We start from the raw sequence: 19934 nt of genomic DNA, 5'->3' as shown, positions 1-19934 counted from the left end.
TCCTCACCTGCCGCCGTGGACTCTGCAGGACTGAGGTCGGAAGGAGGCGGGCAGAGCGGCCTGGTCATCTTCAAAGGAGAAGTGGTCGCCCAGAAAGTCGGGGCGGGAGAAAAGCTGAATCTGGAGGCAGAGAGGGGAGATGAGGGGAAGAAGGGCGATGGAGTAGGGCCGAGAACAGTGGGGAGGGGAGAGGTTTGAAACGAGGGGAGAGACGGGAGCCCAAAGACTCCCTGCGGAGTCCCCGCCTTACCTTTGAGACGAAGTGCAGATCGTGCTCCCCGACCTGAAGGGAGGGGCGGAATTGAGAATTAGGGAGAGTGCCGGCCCCCCGCCTCCGCTCCTCTAGGTTTCAGTACTGCCCACCCCGCGGCCGCACCCTCGGCCTGGCCACCTCCCAAGGCCCCGCCCCGAGCGCCCAGGCAGGTCCTCCAGCCCGCTACCTCTGCGTGGGGGCGGGGCGCACCCGAACTCCAGGTCCCGCCACCGGGGAGGCCCCGCCCCCCCGCGGCCGGCACGCACCTGTAGGACCGGCTGTAGCGAAGCGAGGGCGCTGTTGCCCGCGCCCCAGTCCTCGCAGTTACGGTACACGCCCTTCTCCAGCACGTACTGTTCTCCGGAGAAGCCCACCTCCTGGTAGGCCACCCACCTGCAGGAAGGACGGGACGCGGGTCAGCTGGGACAGAGCCTGCACCTCTCCTGGAACCGCCCCCGGCTCACCCGGGCCCAACCCGCTCCCGGAGCCCGGGTCACTTACACGCCGCTGAGCACGTGGATGGCCTGTGTGCTGGGGCCGTGTTGCACCAGCTCCACATCCGGCAATGCCTTGCTCACCTCCACACCATGCCCCTCGAAGTCCATGGCCTCAAATAGCACGATGGCCGGGTCCCCAAAGTCCTGGGTTCCCAGGGACAGTCAGGTCTTTCCCGCCCACAAACCGAAACCCCTGGGAGTGCCCAGACCCGAGGGTCACAGCCCACCCGGGGAATTAGGGGTGAGGCTGACAGTACGGCCTGGAGAAGAGCAGCAGAGGGAAGAGAGGCTAGACCTCTGGGAACACTTCCAGGGAGAACACAGAGAGGGGGTACAAATTCTTCCCTCCACAAATTGTACTGGGGGAGGGCTGCCTGGGGCCAGGTGGGCCAATTGCCTTTGCTTACCGTCCGGATGACTCGGAGGGAGGTCAGCAACTCGTCATAGCCTCCCCAGTGTGACCAGTCTGGGTATTCCCCCTCCTCCAGCAGATACTGGTGGCCCCGAAAGCCCTCCTTCTCGTAGCCCACCCAGCTGGCAAAAGCAGAAGGACGGACAGGCAGGTTCAGTCATAGGAGGCCCATGGATGAATGAGATAGCTGTCCCCACCCCTACACAGCCCAGGTCACTCCCCACTCCCAAGGGTAAAGGCCAGTGGAGGTGATGAAATGGAAGGAAGGGTCCTGAGTTCTCACCAGCCCCCGAGAACTCTCAGGGACCCCACAGAGGCCAGGTGGGGGCTCTGGCTGTCCTCTGGCTGCTGAAGGTTGTAGATGTCTTGGCTCACTTCCCAGCTGCGGCCCTGAAAGCCGGGGGCCTCATACACCACAGCCTGGGGGAAAACGGGTGTCAGGATGGCAGGGAGTCATCTGGACCCAAACACACTCAGCCAGCTCAGGAATGGCTCTGCCCAGCATCGGGCCAATGTGGCACCCCCCAGTCCTCCCACCTTCTCACTGAACTCCATCCCCTTACCCGATTCCTGTCTCTACTCTGACCTCTGACCTTCTTACACATCAAAAGCAAGTTCCCAGTGAGCCCATCAGGTCCCATCTCCCTAGACCCAGCTTCTGGCCCCCAGTGCCCTCCTCTCTGGATTTCCTGTCCAGACCATGATAACCAGACACCTGCACCCCACCACCAAAGGCCCTCTTTGGCTCTTAAGCCCAGACTCTTACCCTCGGCTCCCCTGGCTTCTCCACACTTGGGCAGCCCTGCAGAGGAGACAGAGCTGAGACACCAGCCCAGAGATGGGAAAGACAGATGGGGCTGGGGATCTAGGATTTTCTTGATCCTGAGAACCCCAACCCCATGTCTTCCCTCTTCCCCCACCTCTTAGGTTAATCCTCCCTCTCCTTCCACTCCCATTCCCAATAGCAGCTCCCAGGAAGCAGTCTCCAAGGGGTGCTGTTTTAACTTCATCCCCCGTCCCTTCCCACCGACTGCAGGACCATGTTACTTGGGACAAGGGGCAGAGCCTAGACCTCCTGGCCTGTGGGTGTGCCCTGTTCTTTACCAATCTCATGGGCTTCAGGGAGCCCACGCTGGGGTCCGATGTGCCCCAGGCCTCTGAGGTGGGGTACTCTCCAGGTTCCAGGATGTAGGGAGTGTCTTCAAATAATGGTTTGGGGTACAGTAGCCACCTGGGGGAAGGCAGAGAGGCTGCTGCACCTCAGACTTCAAGGGACACAGATTGGCAGGTGGGAGGGAAGGTTTAGAGGGGAAAAGGAGGTTTTCTGGGGAGGCTCCCATCAGTCTCGTATAATCTCTTGCAGTAGCCACATTGGTCTCCCTTCCTCTGACTTTGCCTTCTCTAATTTCACACAACAGCTGGAGCATTTTTCTCTAGCATGCATGGAAAACTGCTTCAGCAACCCCAGTAGTTCCCTGTTAGCCTCACAATAAAACCCAGCTATGCAAAGAGGCTCTGCAATCTGGCCTCCTCCTTCTCCCTGGGACTCAATTCTTCCCACTTGTTGCTCACACCGGCTAGACTGAAAATTTGAAGCTTAACCCTCTCCTCTCTGGGCCTTTGCATGTGTTATTCCCTCTGCCAGATACACTCTTTTCCCCATTCATTCGGTTGACAAATATTTAGAAGCATCTGCTGTGTGCCAGACCCTGCTACAGGCATCAGGGATAGAGCAGTGAACAAACATACAAAATCTCTGCCCTCATGGAGCTTAGATTCTTGGCCAACTCATCCCAATATGGCGTCTCCTCCTCCAGGAAGGTTTCTCTGACTTCCACACTCTGCCTCTCATGGTATGGTGTTTTTCTGTGCTCCCTCACCCCAAAAATCTGAATTGCTATTGTCTGCTTACTTGCCTGACCCCGCCAGTGGACTGAGCACTCCTGAAGGCAAGAACTGGGTTCTGTTACCTCTGTGCCCCCAGCACCCAGCACAGTGAATGTCAAATGAAGAGATTCTAGAATAGACCAGACTCACAGTCCTGCAGAGACAGTGGCAGATGCCACCTGCAGGGGCTTCTCCAGACCCTGGGAATTCTTCAAGGCCTCTCTTAGCTTCACTTGCGCCCCCTTGAGGCCCTCCTCAGAGAAGAGGCTGATTTCCGGGGTCCTGTAGTCCTATGGAAGGAGGGGGGAAATTAAATATATATAAACAGCTGCGTGTGGTGGTTCACGCCTGTAATCCCAGCACTTTGGGAGGCCGAGGTGGGCGGATCACCTGAGGTCAGCAGTTCGAGACCAGCTGACCAACAAGGAGAAACCCAGTCTCTACTAAAAATAAAAAATTAGCTGGGCGTGGTGGTACATGCCTGAAATCCCAGCTACTCGGGAGCCTGAGGCAGGAGAATCGCTTGAACCTCGGAGGCAGAGGTTGCGGTAAGCCAAGATCAAGCCATTGCACTCTAGCCTGGGCAACAAGAATGAAACTCTGTCTCAAAAAGAAAAGAAAAGATATATAAACAGCCCCCTTGGACAACACCCCGCCTCCCCAAGTCCATTTAGCCAGGGCTCCAAATAGCTTCTGGGAAAACCTTTGTGGCCATTCCCCCAGAGACCAGGAAAGTGACTAGGGTGGTCTTTGCAAGGTCAACCAGCCAAGCCTGAGACCAAAGCCCATGCGGGTCCCTTGCTGAACCTTTGGGACCTGGGACTAAAGTTCCTGGGAGACCCTGCAAAGTGCCAGGCCCATAGCCTTACCTCTGGGTAGCCTGACTTCCAGCCTGGTGGGAGGATGGGCAAGATGGACAGTCACTTCCTGAGTTCCAACTTTGACCCCTCCTTTAGGTACGATTCCTGCCTCTGTCCAGACTGGCTTTGCCTGCACCTCATCCCAGGAAGCAGCAGATCCTCTTTGTATTCTGAGTGTTTCTTCCCCACCAGGACCATTTTCATTCACTCACTCATTCATCAAATATGTACGAAGCATCTACTGCATGCAAGGCACTGTGCTAGGTCATGTCCTTCCCTATCTCATTTAGTCCTCCCAGTGGGTGTTATTCATCCAGTCACAGGTAAGGAAAGTGAGGCTCGGAGAAGTTAAGCAATCTGCCCAAGGTCACACAGCTTGTAAGTAGTAGAGCAGTATAGTTTTTGTTCACTGTTGCAACCCAGCATCTCCCATGTGCTTGGCACACAACAGGCACCCAATCAATGCTGAATGAATCAAAGGAATCCAGAAACATCTGACTTCAAAGCCTTTGCTTTTCTCTTGTAGTCATTACCTCCCACATGAAGTTAAATTTATTGTCAGAAGTTCACAATTAATTGTCCGTAAACATTTGCGTGTTTCTGAAGAGGCTTTGTTTTTTTTTGAGACAGAGTTTCGCTCTTGTTGCCCAGGCTGGAGTGTAGTGGCGTGATCTTGGCTCACCGAAACCTCTGCCTCCTGGGTTCAAGCGATTCTCCTGCCTCAGCCTCCCAAGTAGCTGGGATTACAGGTGCCCGCCACCACGCTAGGCTAATTTTTTGTATTTTTTTTAGAAAAGACAGGGTTTCATCATGTTGGCCAGGCTGGTCTTGAATTCCTGATCTCAGGTGACCCACCTGCCTCAGCCTCCCAAAGTGTTGGGATTACAGGCATAAGCCACCATGCCCAGCCTCTGGAGAGGCTTTGAAAACTGTCCCCTCCTCCTGGGCCACTGTCCTAGTTAAGGCTAATGAGCTCTCATCATCTCCTACCAGGAAGATTGCAACAGCTCTGGACTCAGTTATTCATTCTTTCATTAGAAACAAAAATCAGGCCGGGCGCAGTGGCTCACACCTGTAATCCCAGCACTTTGGGAGGCTGAGATGGGCAGATCACGAGGTCAGGAGATCGAGACCATCCTGGCTAACATGGTGAAACCCCATCTCTACTAAAAATACAAAAAAATTTAGCCGGGCATGGTGGCAGGTGCCTGTGGTACCAGCTACTCAGGAGGCTGAGGCAGGAGAATCGCGTGAACCCGGGAGGTGGAGCTTGCAGCGAGCCGAGATCACGACACTGCGCTCCAGCCTGGGTGACAAAATGAGACTCTGTCTCAAAAAAAAAAAAGAAAGAAACAAAAATCAAACAAACCAAAAGAACCAAAATGCCTGATAGACACTGCTTTTAGAGTCATTGCTCTTCCTTCTGGTGTCAAGCTTAATTTTGGTAGTTTATTACTATGCTGTGAAAACAATATTGTTGTTTTCACTTTACAAACATGAAATTATTATTATTAATTATTATTGTTATTTTGAGACAGAGTTTCACTCTTGTTGCCCACGCTGCAGTGCAATGGCACGATCTCAGCTCACCACAACCTCCACTTCCTGAGTTCAAGCGATTCTCCAGCCTCAGCCTCCCGAGTAGCTGGAATTACAGGCACCTGCCACCACACCTGGCTAATTTTTGTATTTTTGGTAGAGACGGGGTTTCACCATGTTGGCCAGGCTGGTCTTGAACTCCTGATCTCAAGTGATGCCCCAACTTGGCCTCCCAAAGTGCTGGGATTATAGGCGTGAGCCACCGTGCCTGGTCTTTGAAATTATAATGTTAACTTTTCTTTTCTTTTTTTTTTTTTTTTTTTTTTTGAGATGGAGTCTCGCTCTGTCGCCCAGGCTGGAGTGCTGTGGCCGGATCTCAGCTCACTGCAAGCTCCGCCTCCCGGGTTCCCGCCATTCTCCTGCCTCAGCCTCCCGAGTAGTTGGGACTACAGGCGCCCGCCACCTCGCCCGGCTAGTTTTTTGTATTTTTTTAGTAGAGACGGGGTTTCACCGTGTTAGCCAGGATGGTCTCGATCTCCTGACCTCGTGATCCGCCCGTCTTGGCCTCTCAAAGTGCTGGGATTACAGGCTTGAGCCACCGCGCCCGGCCCAATGTTAACTTTTCAAACCACAGAGCCCTTCCTCAAAAATCAGAGGTGCCCCTTGGCTGGAAAGCACAGCCCATCCTGGTCTCCCTCCCTCCAGGATCCCTCTTTTCTCCACCTGGCAGCCAGCCAGTGGGATGTTTATAAATCCCTAGTCTGGTTATATGGCGTCCCTGCTCCAAACCCAATCCTCATAGCCTAGCTTGACTGTAAGTCCTGCAGGGCAGAGAGGGGATCTCCCCGCACTGCCCATTGCCTGGCATCAGTGCCTGGCACATATTAGACATGAGTGAGGATCTGTGAGCAAATGAATGAGCAAACATGCCTGGCACCTCAGGTCTGACTGGGGGCCTGCAAGCTGGCCCCTGGGGGGCAGGTAACCCGAACATCCCCTCCCACCTCGTCTCTGCTGCTCTCTCCCCTTCCTGCTTGAGCATGCACTCAAACTTCCCAAGGCTGCTTTCCCAAGCTGAGCTTGGCCTCTGCCTGGGCTCTGATTCCTCAAGCCAGGCTGCCCATTTCCCAGAATCTCTTTCTTCCCCAGTCAGCTCCATGGTCAGGAATCTACAGACCAGTCCATATGAAGCCCCTCTGCTCGCTACCCCCATAAGATCTCTCCCAGGAATTTCTTTTGAAACGGAGTCTCACTCTGTCACCCAGATTGGAGTGCAGTGGTGCAATCTAGGCTCACTGCAGCCTCCGCCTCCCGGGTTCAAGTAATTCTCCTGTTCAAGTAAGCCTCCCGAGAAGCTGGGATTGCAGGCGCATGCCACCACACTCCGCTAATTTTTGTATTTTTAGTAGACACAGGGTTTCACCATGTTGGCCAGGCTGGTCTCCAACTCCTGTCCTCAGCCGATCCACCTGCCTTGGCTTCCCAAAGTGCTGGCATTACAGGCGTGAGTCACTGCTCCCGGCCTCAGGGATTTCAACTCTAGGCACCGCGAGGCCGTCTCCCACCTGCAAGTCACTCACCCAGACAACCCTCCTTAGGGAGCCGATGCCTTGGGGACTCCACTTTGTCTCTGGGGTTCTGAGTTCCATGTCTCCTTCAGGCAGGACCAGCTTCTGACCCCGGAACTCTGGCTCTTCGTACAGCACCCAGCTGTGGGCACAGAGATTCCAGGGTCACAGATGGGGAGGAGTATGTGCCCAGGGCTGCTGGGTAGCTGATGGGGTTTCTCCCAGGCTGGCCTGGTCACTTCTCACTCCCCTCTGCACCCCCCCGGGTTCACAGCCAGGTGCCCTGCTGGGCACTCCCCACTCACCAGCCTCGAACTACCCTTATGGAGGCTACGGGGGCCCAGCCTGAGGCATCAACAATGTCTCCCCAGACCTCCCTGCCACTGCCTTGGCAGCCAGACTCCGAGAAGACGATCACCTGAGAAGGCACAGAGGGGTCCTCAGGCTCTCACCCCAGGCCCCTGCCTCCTGCTGCCCCCACCCGCTTGCCCCCACAACCCTACCTTTCCAGGCCTGGTGTTCGGCTTGCCCTGGGTCTTTAAGGCTGGGCTCTGAAACGGAGGCAGGTGATAAAGTAAGTCCTGTGGTGTCACCTCTTTCCTGCTTCCCCACAACCTGCCATTCCAAAGATCCCACATCCTCCCTATTGACCTCCACCCCCAAGGAGCTGGTGCATAGAGGATGCTCACACTTGTTCCCAACCCCCAGAGGACTCATCAGCCTGTCCCAGGAGCTGGGTGCTCATCACCCGCCTTCCTCAGCTCCCAGGATCTTGGAGCCCCCATGCCCTTTGGAATCCACAGTACAAACCTCCCACAGTAGGGATAGGGAGATTGAGGCCCAGAGAGATGTGGCTTGCACAGGTCAACTGAACCAGACTTCAGACAGAAGGCTCTGCCCCCAGACTCTGACTCCCAGCACCACTCTCTTCACACCACCCAAGGCCTCACTTACCCACTCCTCTAGGGGCAGGGCACAGGCAAGCTTCTCCGTCAGGGATGGTCTTTCACTGCAAAGCAGGGGCAACTGTCCTGGCACCTTCCTGAGCCCCGGTGCCCCATGGGGCAGCAGGGCAGATAGTTTTGTGCCCAGCGGTTCCGGGGTGGAGGCCTCCTTGGTGGCAGGCACCAGACTGCCGAAAAGAAGGCTGCCTCCGAGACGGGAAGTGGGTCTGGTGCCTCCCTGCAATTCCAACCCCAGCTCTAAGTGGGGGCCCTTGGTTCCTGCTACATGCTTCTTCATCATCTCTAGAGGAGAGCAGGAGACCTGGGTGGGCCTGGCAGGGTGGAGGTCCCAGGAGGGGTTGGGCCCAGCTTTCTCCTGCCTGCGCTGAAGCTTCTCGTCATCACTTAGATAGGGGTTCTCTGGTTCCTCCTCCTCCTCCTCCTCTTTCTCTTCCAGTGAAGGCACCTCCTGGGGGCCGGGGCCCAGCACCCATGGCCCTGGCTGGTCCTCCTCAATGGCAGGCAGTGTGGCATACATGGACAAGTAGGAGGAGCGAGGGGCTCGTGGCAGCCGGTGAGTGCGGAGGATCTCAGGGGGCTCCATGCTCCGCAGGGTATCCAGAAATATCTCCAGGTCAGTGGCCAGGGCCACCTCATCCTCCTCCCTCAATGTCTCTGGGCACATCTTGCCCTCGGTGGAGTCAGAGACAAGCTGGGACTCCGTGCTGGCCTCTGCTCCTGTTGGCACTGGGGCAGGGGTGCCTCCTGGGCTGGGGGACACTCTGTCCACTGAGGAAGATGGGGCAGGGAGAACAGCAGGGTCCTGCACAACCTCTTCCTGGGTGAGAGATGAGATGGGGCTCCCTTCAGAGTCCTGGACCCCCTTGTCCTGTTTGGGGAGTGAGGTGGCAGGAGCAGCTGGGTCTTGAACAGTCTCTTCCTTAGTGAGGGGTGGAGCAAGGCTGCCTGCAATACCCTGGACAGCCTCTTTTTGGATGCTAGGGCTGCCTTCTGGGCCCTGGACAACCTCAGTTGACTTGGGGGATGAGGCAGCAGGAGCACCGGACCCCTGCACCACTTCTTTCTGGGCAGGAGATGAGGTAGCAGGAGCACCAGGGCCCTTCACGACCTCTTTCCCAGTGGGGGACGAGGCAGCAGGAGCACTGGACCCCTGCATCACCTCCTGGGTGGGAGATGAGGCAGCAGGAGCACTGGACCCCTGCACCACCTCCTGGGCAGGAGATGAGGCAGCAGGAGCACCGGGGCCCTTCACGACCTCTTTCCAGGTGGGGGACGAGGCAGCAGGAGCACTGGACCCCTGCACCATCTCCTGGGCAGGAGATGAGGCAGCAGGAGCACCGGGGCCCTTCACAACCTCTTTCCCGGTGGGGGACGAGGCAGCAGGAGCACTGGACCCCTGCACCACCTCCTGGGCAGGAGATGAGGCAGCAGGAGCACCAGGGCCCTTCACAACCTCTTTCCCGGTGGGGGACGCGGCCGCAGGAGCACCGGGGCCCCACACCACCTCCTTCTGGGTAAAGGTGAGGACAGGGACATTTTCAGAGTTCTGAACAAACTTATTGCTTGGGGACGATGGAGCAGAAAGACCTCCTGGGCTGGGGACATCCTTCCTTCTTATAGAGGATGGAGCAGGAGGTTGTTCAGGGATTGTCACATGCTCCCTCCTCACCATGGGCAGCACGGTGGCAGCAGGGGGGTCCACAAGCCCTTCCCTTTTTATAGGGGGCAGAACAAGGGGAGTGAGCTGGGCCCTGGCGTGAGTGGGCACCACAGGCTGCTTTGCAGGGTGGGCTAGGCTTGGAGAGGGGACATGGGTCTGGAGTCTGGGAGAGGAGGGGACTGATGCTTGACCCTGAGAAGTCTGGAGAGGGAGCTCAGTGGAACTGGGGGCTCCCAGCACCTGCCAGAGCTCACAGGCCCTGGCATCCGGGGCTCTGCCCTGGTCTCGATCTGCACAGGCTGCAGGGACATCCTGATTCTTAGGCAGGTGAGCACTGGCTGGGATGCCTGTAGAGACCAGGCCAGAGCTGTCTTTAAGCTCTGCTGTCCCAGTCTCAGGCAGCTGCCTCAAGGCTGCCCCCACTGTGCTGCCCAGACCTGTGCTTCTCGGCACTCCAGCTGTGGGCCTGGGCAGGTGGCTGGCAGGGGGGCTGTGCCCAGCAGGTACGAGGTTACTTAGCACTTTCACAGCCTGGCTGCGGCTGGGCGAGCCTGGTGGGGAGCCCACAACCACTGGCTGAACCATGCGGGCGACCTGACGGCCCCGTGGCAGGGCCTCGCCTGAGGACATTGGCCTCATAGTCACAGAGCTGCTCACCCGCTGGTCCACATGACCTCTCACCACCGTGGTGGTCCGCACAGTGCGTGTCACTCGGTGTTCCTCGAGGCTCCGGGAGGTCCCACTGGTGAGACCTACACCTGGATGGGGACTTGGCTCTCGGGGCCCAGGCAGGGGAACCAAAAGCTCAGTCCTGGCCATAGCTCCCACACGCAGGGGCTCAGTCCTGGGATCTTGGCGGCTGCCATCACTCTGGTCCACAGCCTCCTTCAGCCTCTGCTCAGGCCTTTTCTCCTTGGGAGGTGGTGTGTACTTCTTGGAAAAGATGGGTCCATGGCTCTGGAAGTTCTTGGAGCCAGCCATATCCCGAGGGCCCTGGCAATTCACGGTCTCTTCTTCCTGTGTTGCAAAGCCATTGACTCCCTCTCGACGGCTGAACTCAAACATCTCCTTCTGGGGGGCTTCCATCTGGGCCCCTGACACCAGGGACACCTTGTGAAAACCATGTTTGATCTCTTCCTGGGCAGGGGGCCGCTGCCGCCATGTCAGTGTGGCACTTACCACTCGGGCCTTGGCCCGGGCCATGGGCCCACCCGCCTCCTCCATGTGGGGCCCTGGCAACCTGTCTGGAGGTGTCCTTGTCCCACTGTGGTCCAGCTCCCTGCAGAGGAGGAAGAGAGATGAGGGTCAGAGGGTGGTGAGAGTGGCTTCCCAAAGTGCAGAATAACCACCCCTAGCCCAGTCAGGCCAGGAACCTCAGGCAAATCGCTTGGCCTTTCAGGTCATTGCTGTCATCTGTGAAATCGGCATGGTAGTCTCAACTCTGATTTGGTTGATCAGAGCTCCTCATCCATCCCTCTCCCTGACTTTCAGGTGATCTCCTAGGTCAGGGTCCCTCAAAGGTGAAGCTGAGGCCTGAGCCCAGATGGAGAGAAAAGAAAGAAGGCAGAAGGGAAGATGCAGCTGACCTACAGGTCTATGGGGGCGCTGGGACTCTGCCCACAGAGCCCTAGGTCTAGTCCCCCAAGAGCTGAAAACTAGAAAGCTGAAAACGGGGCAAGCGTTGTTCTAACTCTGTTCGGGAAATATGGGCTTTGGCCTCAAACAGAGCTGGGTTCCTTAGTTGCTCACTAGCTGGCCATTTCTCCCCTTCAAGCATCAGGGTCCTCAGCCACAACACTGGAGTCTTGCCAGAGTCCAGTAAGAGAAGCAATGAAACCTCCCCCTGCCTTTTTTTTTTTTTTTTTTTTTTTTTTTTTTTGAGACGGAGTCTAGCTCTGTTGCCCAGGCTGGAGTGCAGTGGCCGGATCTCAGCTCACTGCAAGCCCCGCCTCCCAGGTTCACGCCATTCTCCTGCCTCAGCCTCCCGAGTAGCTAGGAGTACAGGCGCCCGCCACCTCGCCCGGCTAATTTTTTTTTGTATTTTAGTAGAGACGGGGTTTCACCGTGTTAGCCAGGATGGTCTCGATCTCCTGAACTCGTGATCCGCCCGTCTCGGCCTCCCAAAGTGCTGGGATTACAGGCTTGAGCCACCGCGCCCGGCTGTTTTTTGTTTTTGAGACAGGATCTAGCTCTGTTACCCAGGCGGGAGTGCAGTGGCATGATCATAGCTCACTGCAGCCTTGAACTCCTGGGCTCAAGTGATCCTCCTGCCTCAGCCTCCCAAGTAGTTGGGACTACAGGCACATGCCACCACACCCAAAATACTCGCCTTATAACCTAAAATGCTGGCTCATCAACTTTCTGCTGTCACCTTGGAGATTTGTAACCAAATGTTAGCAGGTGTGCACACGTGTATACGGGCATGAGCACCTGCTGATGGTCTTCAAAGCACAGGGGCAGGTGTAGGTCTAAACGGAGCCTCTCAGAGCTGGGTGCAGTGGCTCACACCTGTAATCCCAGCACTTTGGGAGGCAGAGGCGGGAGGATTGCTTGAGGCCAGCAGTTCTAGACCAGCCTAGGTGACATAACAAGACTCTACAAGTCTCTACAAAAAATTAAAAGAATTAGCCAGCATTGTGGTGTGTGCCTGTAGCCCTAGCTACCCTGGAGGCTAAGGTGGGAGGATCACTTGAGCCCAGGCTGCAATGAACTATGATCATGTCACTGCACTTCAGCCTGAGTGACAGAGAGATCTTATCATTAAAAAAAGGTACTATTATTTTTTGAGACAGAGTCTCGCTCTGTCGCCCAGGCTGGAGTGCAGTGGCGCGATCTCAGCCCACTGCAACCTCCTCCTCCCAGGTTCAAGCAATTCTCCTGCCTCAGCCTCCTGAGTAACTGGGATTACAGGCATGTGCCACCATGCCCAGCTAACTTTTGTATTTTTGGTTGAGACTGGGTTTCATCATGTTGGCCAGGCTGGTCTCAAACTCCTGACCTCAAGTGATCCACCCACCTCGGCCTCCCAAAGTGCTGGGATTACATGCGTGAGCCACCACACCCGGCCTTATTTTTGTTTTTATTAAAAACTTTTTTTAGGCCGGGCACAGTGGCTCACACCTGTAATCCCAGCACTTTGGGAGGCCGAGGCAGGATTATCACCTGAGGTCAGGAGTTCGAGACCAGCCTGAACAACATGATGAAACCCAGTCTCTACTAAAAATAAAAATATTAGCCCGGCATGGTGGTGGGCACCTGTAATCCCAGCTACTTGGGAAGCTGAGACAGAAGAATCGCTTGAACCTGGGGGGCGGTGATTGCAGTGAGCCGAGATCGCGCCACTGTACTCCAGCCTGGGCAACAGAGCAAGACTCTGTCTCAAAAAAAAAAAAAAAAAAAAAAGTAAATAAATGGAGCCCCTTGGGCTCCATTAGGGACTTGGGCTTTACAATGCACTCTTCCCTCAGTTCTGTCCTCTGTGATTATTTCCCTACTGAAGGTTAAGAAATCGAGGGTCAGAGGAGAGGAGTGACTGGCCCAGGATGACGCAGCTATGAGGTTGTCAAGCAGGGATTTAAATTCCCATCTTCTGAATTCATATCCAGGCATCCTCCCTCCTACCTCAGGCCATGGTTCTCGGGCATGTCCAGCTGCTCCTGTGATCGTCCTCAGCAGAGCATGTCTCACCCTCTGTCCTGGAGGGGTGGGGCCTGGGTCTTGTTTCTTTTCTGACTCTTCCTTAATCTCTCTGGGTCTCCATAGCCTCCCTTACTAAATGTAGGATAATATCAACACCTGCTGAAGAAAACCTTCTAAGCTTCTGCTATCACTTGAATATTCATCCCCTCCAAAACTCGAAACTTAATCCCCGGTGTGGTAATATTGAGAGGTGGGGCCTCTAAGCAGTGATTAGGTTATGAGGGCTCTGCCTTATGAATGGATTAATACATTCATGGATTAATAGATTAATGGTTTAATGGATTAATGGGTGATTGTGGGAGTAGGACTAGGGGCTTCTTTTTTCTTTCTTTTTTTTTGAGACAGGATTTTGCTCTGTTGCCCAGGCTGGAGTGCAGTGGCACAATCTCAGCTTACTGCAACCTCTGCCTCCTGGGCCCAACAGTCCTCCCACCTCAGCCCCCCGAGTAGCTGGGACTACAAGCGTGCACCACCATGTCTGGCTAATTTTTGTATTTTTTGTAGAGATGGAGTTTCACTATGTTGCCCAGGCTGGTCTCAAACTCCTGAGTCCAAGAGATCTGCCCGCCCCCGCCTCCCACAGTGCTGGGATTACAGGTGTGAGCCACTGTGCCTGACCGTACCAGTGGTTTTATAGGAAAAGGAAGGGAGACCTGAACTAGCACGTCAGCCCCACTGCCGTGTGATGCTCTGAGCCCCCTGGGGACTCTGCAGAGAATCACCAACAAAGTTCTCACCAGATGCACCCCCTTGACCTTGGGCTTCCAGGTTCAGGTATTCCATTATAAGCAACAGAAAACAGACTAAGCTCCCTAGGAACTCTCAGGTGAATTTCTCTGTTTTAATAGTTACAACAACAACAACAACAACAGCCATTTGAGGAAGGCTTACTCTGCCAAACACCTTGCTGAGTGCTTTACATTCATTGTCCCATTGAAGCCTCAGAAGAATCCCACAAGCTTGAGACCTCATAAAGAATAATTTTTTTTTTTTTTTTTGAGACGGAGTCTCGCTCTGTCGCCCAGGCTGGAGTGCAGTGGCCGGATCTCAGCTCACTGCAAGCTCGGCCTCCCGGGTTCACGCCATTCTCCTGCCTCAGCCTCCCAAATAGCTGGGACTACAGGTGCCTGCCACCTCGCCCGGCTAGTTTTTTGTATTTTTTAGTAGAGACGGGGTTTCACCGTGTTAGCCAGGATGGTCTCGATCTCCTGACCTCGTGATCCACCCGTCTCGGCCTCCCAAAGTGCTGGGATTACAGGCTTAAGCCACCGCGCCCGGCCAAGAATAAATTATTAATAAATTAGATCATACATTCCCATTTTGCAGATGAGATTTTTTTTAATGCTCAGAGAGGTTAAGAAACTTGTCCAAAGTCACAGAATAGCCAAATCAAAACTTGAACCCCAACCCTAAGTGCTTACCCACCATACCAAACTCCCTAATATATGTATCCTATAACTGAGTCTCTGGTTTGGGGGTTTACATTTACAGGGAGCCACATCAGTGCTGGAGGGCCTCTCCACCCCCACTCCCTGACTCCCAAGCTACACTGACCAGGGCAATCCTATTCTTAGACCCCACGAACCCCAGAGAGGTCAGCCTGTCCAGCCCCAGTCTTTGGGCCTTCTCCATGAGGTACCCCCCAGAGACCCCACTCGGGGCGGGAAATGGGCCCACTGCCCCCACTCCCCTCCCCCATTTCCCATTGTCCTCCTTCCTGAAAAGCTGGTGGAATTCAGAACTTTGACCCTTCCCTGTGGCCCCAGCAGTGACTCAGGTTTTATGAGGGGCAGAGATGAAAGAGACTGAGGCCCTGGGAAGCCTGACCTGACTCCAGGACCGCTGGTGGCTATGACAGTGTCAGGGACAGGGTTCCTGGAGGGGGGGACCCTGGAAGGTGGAGGAGTTAGATAGAGCCCTGGTCCTTTTCCCAGGCCAGGGCTTCCTGAGAGCAGGACATAGCCAGACACCAAAGGCTCTGGATTTTAGCCTCTCACTGAGGCCCCAACCCACTCCTCGGTCCCCATTAGGGAGCTCCCTTTTTCCTCATGCAACCCCTGCACTCCTCGCTGGGACTCCTCCCAAATGAAGTTTGATGCCCTCGCTGAGCCCCTCCTAAGCCCCTGTCCATCTGCTTCCCACTCTCTGAGCTTCCTTGTCCCTGATGGTGCTTATAGTAAGTGGCAAAGCCTGAGCTCTAACTCATTCATTCATTCAATTACTCACCCATTCAATGCTAATTGCGTCACGGGATGTGCTAGGCCTTGGCTAGACTCAACCAGAGCCAACTTTCTCATGAAGGGTGGCATATTAAGAAACTAGGGGCCAAGGAATTAGACATAAAAACAGGGACATTTGGCCGGGCGCGGTGGCTCAAGCCTGTAATCCCAGCACTTTGGGAGGCTGAGACGGGCGGATCACGAGGTCAGGAGATCGAGACCGTCCTGGCTAACCCGGTGAAACCCCGTCTCTACTAAAAAATACAGAAAACTAGCCTGGTGAGGTGGCGGGTGCCTGTAGTCCCAGCTACTCGGGAGGCTGAGGCAGGAGAATGGCGTGAACCCGGGAGGCGGAGCTTGCACTCCAGCCTGGGTGACAGAGCGAGACTCCGTCTTTTTTTTTTTTTTTTTTTTTTTTTTGAGACGGAGTCTCACGCTGTTGCCCAGGCTGGAGTGCAGTGGCGCGATCTCGGCTCACTGCAAGCTCCGCCTCCCGGGTTCCCGCCATTCTCCTGCCTCAGCCTCCTGAGTAGCTGGGACTACAGGCGCCCGCCACCGCGCCCGGCTAATTTTTTGTATTTTTAGTAGAGACGGGGTTTCACTGTGGTCTCGATCTCCTGACCTTGTGATCCGCCCGCCTCGGCCTCCCAAAGTGCTGGGATTACAGGCTTGAGCCACCGCGCCCGGCCAACTCCGTCTTAAAAAAAAAAAAAAAAAAAAGACATTTGGAAAGCGCCATAGGCATCAGGAAAGCGACAGGAGAGCAATGTTAAAGGAAGCAGTCAATCATCAGTTCAGATATTGTCAATGACCTCCTACTAATCAGAATTTAACATCTTTCTCAACCAGCCCAACCCCTGGACAACACCCTTGATAGCCAGTCATTCCACAAGCATGTGGTCATTGGCTTCTGCCTGCATACCTCCAGGGACAGGGAGGTCACCACTTGACAGTTCACCTGCCCCGTCCCCGAACAGTCATGACTGCTAGAATGTCCTTCAGACTCTGCTGGAATGTGCCTGCCTATAGATGCCCCCTTTCGTCCTTGCTCTGAAGACATACCCCAATACAATGACCCAGGATGCCTCTCCTGGGCCAGCAGAAGGGCCCATTCCCAGAGCCCTTTCTTCTGCAGGGCCCTAGACCAGAAGTGGATTTGTTGGCAGCGTGACCTGTGACCTCCAAACAAGGCGTGTGGAGCTGGGAAGGGAGAGGCTGAGGAGGGAATGGGGGGAGTGTGGGAAAGAGCCTTGTCTAACCCAACAAGTCCTGGATTCTCCCCACTTACCTGTGAGTCACCCCCAAACTAGGCCAAACCAGTCCACAGGCCCACATGCAGGCAAACACATGCTGTGTCACACAGACGCAGTCACAGACACACAGAAAGATACCAACACAGACCCACAATCACACAGGTACAAAGATACATCTAGACGCCTACAAAAACACACACAGAGACACACACACAAATACACACTCACCCAAGAAATACAAACACACACAAGCACTCAGAGCCACAAGAGACACACAAATCATGTACACACAGACAGAAACACAGACACAATGACACACACGTGCACACATTCACAATACACACACAGTCAATTCACAGCCACAAGCTCTCTTCTCCTTGAAATTCACCTACCCCTGAACGTGGACACATATGCTTGGATGCTCAAGTATCTTACACATTCCCACTGGCAGTCCCAGCTATGTCCCCCTTCTTCCCCACTCCCATATTTGCCAATCTTGGCCCAGAGAACCTTCTCCCAGGAAGGGGACATAGAAGGATGATGTTTCTGGAGGTCACCTCCTCCCCACTCTAAGTGAGCCCCAGCCTCCCACCTGAGTCTGTCATTATCCACCTGGGCCCAAAATAGCAAGGTAGTGGCAGATAGAAACCACTTCCCCCCAGCTAACCCTACTTCTCTTTCCCGTCCCCCTCTCCAAGGTAGCCTCCTCCACTCACCTTCCCTTTCTCTGTAGCCCTTCTTTCCCAGCCCCTGACTTCTGGGGCATCCAAGCAGGTCTCAGAGCCAGCCTGGGTCCTACATCTCCCTCTTCCTTGGCACGGAACCAGTCACACTGACCCCTGCTTGGAGGACCCCAGCATCCTTGATTCTGCCTCTGCTACCACAACACTGCCCAATCCAGCGCCATGGGAGCCCAGAAAACCCTGGAGCCCACACAGCAACCTCACCCAACCCTCCACTCTCTGCACAGGGCCAAAGAGGCTTCTTCCAGGCAGGATGGAGTGGTGGTTAGGGCATAGGCACTGGAGTTATAGAAACCGAAGTTCAGATTCTAGCTCCTTCACTTTCTAGTTGACTTTGAGCAAGTGACTTAACCTTTCGGAGCCTCCTAGAATTAGGTGGCAGGGGTTGGGATTAGTCCCTACTTCATGGGGTGGTGGGGAAGATTAAATAAAAGTATGCTTAGAAGGCTGGGCATGGTGGCTCATGCTTGTAATCCCAGCACTTTGGGAGGCCAAGGCAGGCAGATCATGAGGTCAGGAGATCGAGACCATCCTGGCTAACATGATGAAACCCCGTCTCTACTAAAAATACAAAAAATTAGCCGGCGTAGTGGTGGGCGTCTGTAGTCCCAGCTACTCAGGAGGCTGAGGCAGGAGAATGGCGTGAACCCAGGAGGCAGACCTTGCAGTGAGCCAAGATCGTGCCACTGCACTCCAGCCTGGACTACAGAGCGAGACTCCATCTCAAATATATATATATTTATATATCTATATTTATATATATATATGCTTAGAAAACAAATTTGCAAATGACAGCCACCCCATCATTCTTAAGCCCCCTTCAAAACCCCATCCCAGGCTCATTTCCTCTTCAGGGTCATCCCTGGGAGGTTCCATGTTCATCCCTCCTTGATAAGTTTTGGGGGACACATCCTTCCACCTCTGCGCCCCCCAGGCAGATTTAGGAGAGTCATTTCAACACAAATAAAACCAAGCTTGGGAAACTCGACGCCTGCTCCTTTGGCTTCCAGCACAGAGCCAGGTGGGGTAATTATTGCTGTCACTGAGAGGTAATTAATAAGCATCCCTGCTATTTTGGCACCCCCAGTCTCTAGAGTTCAAAGTATATTCCTGTAACCACCTCCTCCTTCCTCATTTTCAGCTACCAAATCCTCTCAACAACTCAAGGCCCCGAGAGGTTAAGCATCTCTCCCCGGACACCCAGCACCTAGGCCAGGTGCCTATTCCCAAGCTGGGTCTCTGGCCTCCTGAACAGAACTGGGGAGTGGTGAGTGCTGCGGAGAAGGCGACCCCCCTTCCTGCCCATCCTCTCCCTGACAGGCTTTCCCCTTCCTCAGATGGACAGTGAGGGTGAGTAGCAGTGGGTTCCAGGAGGTAGCCTGTGGGCAAAGGGAGGGAGAGGAAGGAAGGGTTGGAGCAGGGAGGGAAGGCAGAGTCAGCTCAGGGTCCTGAATGAATGGGCGTAGAGCTGGAGAGGCTCAGGGAATAGGCAAAGTCTCAAGATAGGGCAGCCAGGCCAGTCTCCCCCAGTCTCCCCTCCCATCTCCCAACAGAGACCGACCACTACTCACAGTCTGTGTGGGGACCCAGGTGTCCCGCCAGCCTGGAGCTCCTGCTGCTTGGCCGTGCTCCCCTGATGCGACTGGGCTCTCAGCTGGGGTTCCTGAAGCGGGGCCGGCTGGCACCCCGTGATGGGGCGGGGCCCATGGGGAGGCTCCCACCAGCCCTCGGATTCCTCAGGGCCGCAGGGGTGTGGAGCTGGTTGGGCCGGTTCTTTACCCTCCTCCCCAGGTGCTTGCCTGTGCCCCAGCAGTGTGACAGTGATGTAGTAGCGGGTCCTCCTGGAAGAGGGACGCGTGTGTAGGGTCTGGGCAGGCTCTGGCAAGGCAGTCCCTGGGGTGGCAGGCTCGCCCTTTGTCCCCTCTGCCCCGAGGAAGGATGCAGGGTGGGGCAGCAGGGGTGCGTCTTCCAGGTTGCTGGGTGGCTCAGGCCTCAGAGGGACCTCTGGGGCTATGGGTGGAGACTGCTGACAGGTGCAGCCTGAGGGTCCCTGCTCCCCATGTTCAGGAGTAGGCTCTGGGTATGTGGGGTGCCTGGCACGAGCAGGTTCTCCTGAGGCCACTTCCAAGGCCAGGCTCTCAGGCCCCACGGAGGCACAGCTGGCCAGGTCGAAGGCGCTGCCTACCGCTGGCCTCTGTAGGCGCCCGAGGCACTGAGCAGGACCCCCCGAGATTCCTTGTTGCTTCCAAATCCAGAGATCACCATGGCCTCCTACATGGATGTCCCATTCTGAGCAGCTCTGGGCTTGGGCCTGGGCGAAAACAGAGACAGACATTGAGAGAGGGGCACAGTGACAGCTCCCCTTGCCCTCCAGGCACC

The 19934-nt window shown here is 55.2% G+C and overlaps 1 protein-coding gene across 2 annotated transcripts in view; it reads right to left on the bottom strand.

Annotated features, from left to right (window-relative positions):
* CRYBG2 (crystallin beta-gamma domain containing 2) overlaps positions 1-19207 on the bottom strand; it is a 34634-nt gene extending 15427 nt beyond the window's left edge. For both annotated transcript variants that reach the window (XR_012423977.1, XM_015440253.4), the window contains exons 1-14: positions 19127-19207; positions 7971-10920; positions 7520-7567; positions 7322-7434; positions 7029-7158; positions 3200-3339; positions 2267-2393; positions 1929-1964; positions 1446-1582; positions 1158-1284; positions 755-894; positions 520-646; positions 251-283; positions 8-120 (exon numbers count right to left, since the gene is read on the bottom strand). Coding sequence is in view for 1 of the 2 variants with exons in the window: in XM_015440253.4 (XP_015295739.3) it covers positions 8-120; positions 251-283; positions 520-646; positions 755-894; positions 1158-1284; positions 1446-1582; positions 1929-1964; positions 2267-2393; positions 3200-3339; positions 7029-7158; positions 7322-7434; positions 7520-7567; positions 7971-10865 (4166 nt within the window). In the remaining variant the exon portion in view is untranslated. The remainder of the gene's footprint in view (positions 1-7; positions 121-250; positions 284-519; positions 647-754; positions 895-1157; positions 1285-1445; positions 1583-1928; positions 1965-2266; positions 2394-3199; positions 3340-7028; positions 7159-7321; positions 7435-7519; positions 7568-7970; positions 10921-19126) is intronic.
* Positions 19208-19934: the final 727 nt, after the last annotated feature.

Source organism: Macaca fascicularis, chromosome 1 (genome assembly GCF_037993035.2).
Source record: "Macaca fascicularis isolate 582-1 chromosome 1, T2T-MFA8v1.1".
Lineage (NCBI taxonomy): Eukaryota > Metazoa > Chordata > Mammalia > Primates > Cercopithecidae > Macaca > Macaca fascicularis.
The sequence above is the reverse complement of the archived record's forward strand: the minus strand, read 5'-3'. Positions and strand labels throughout refer to the sequence as shown.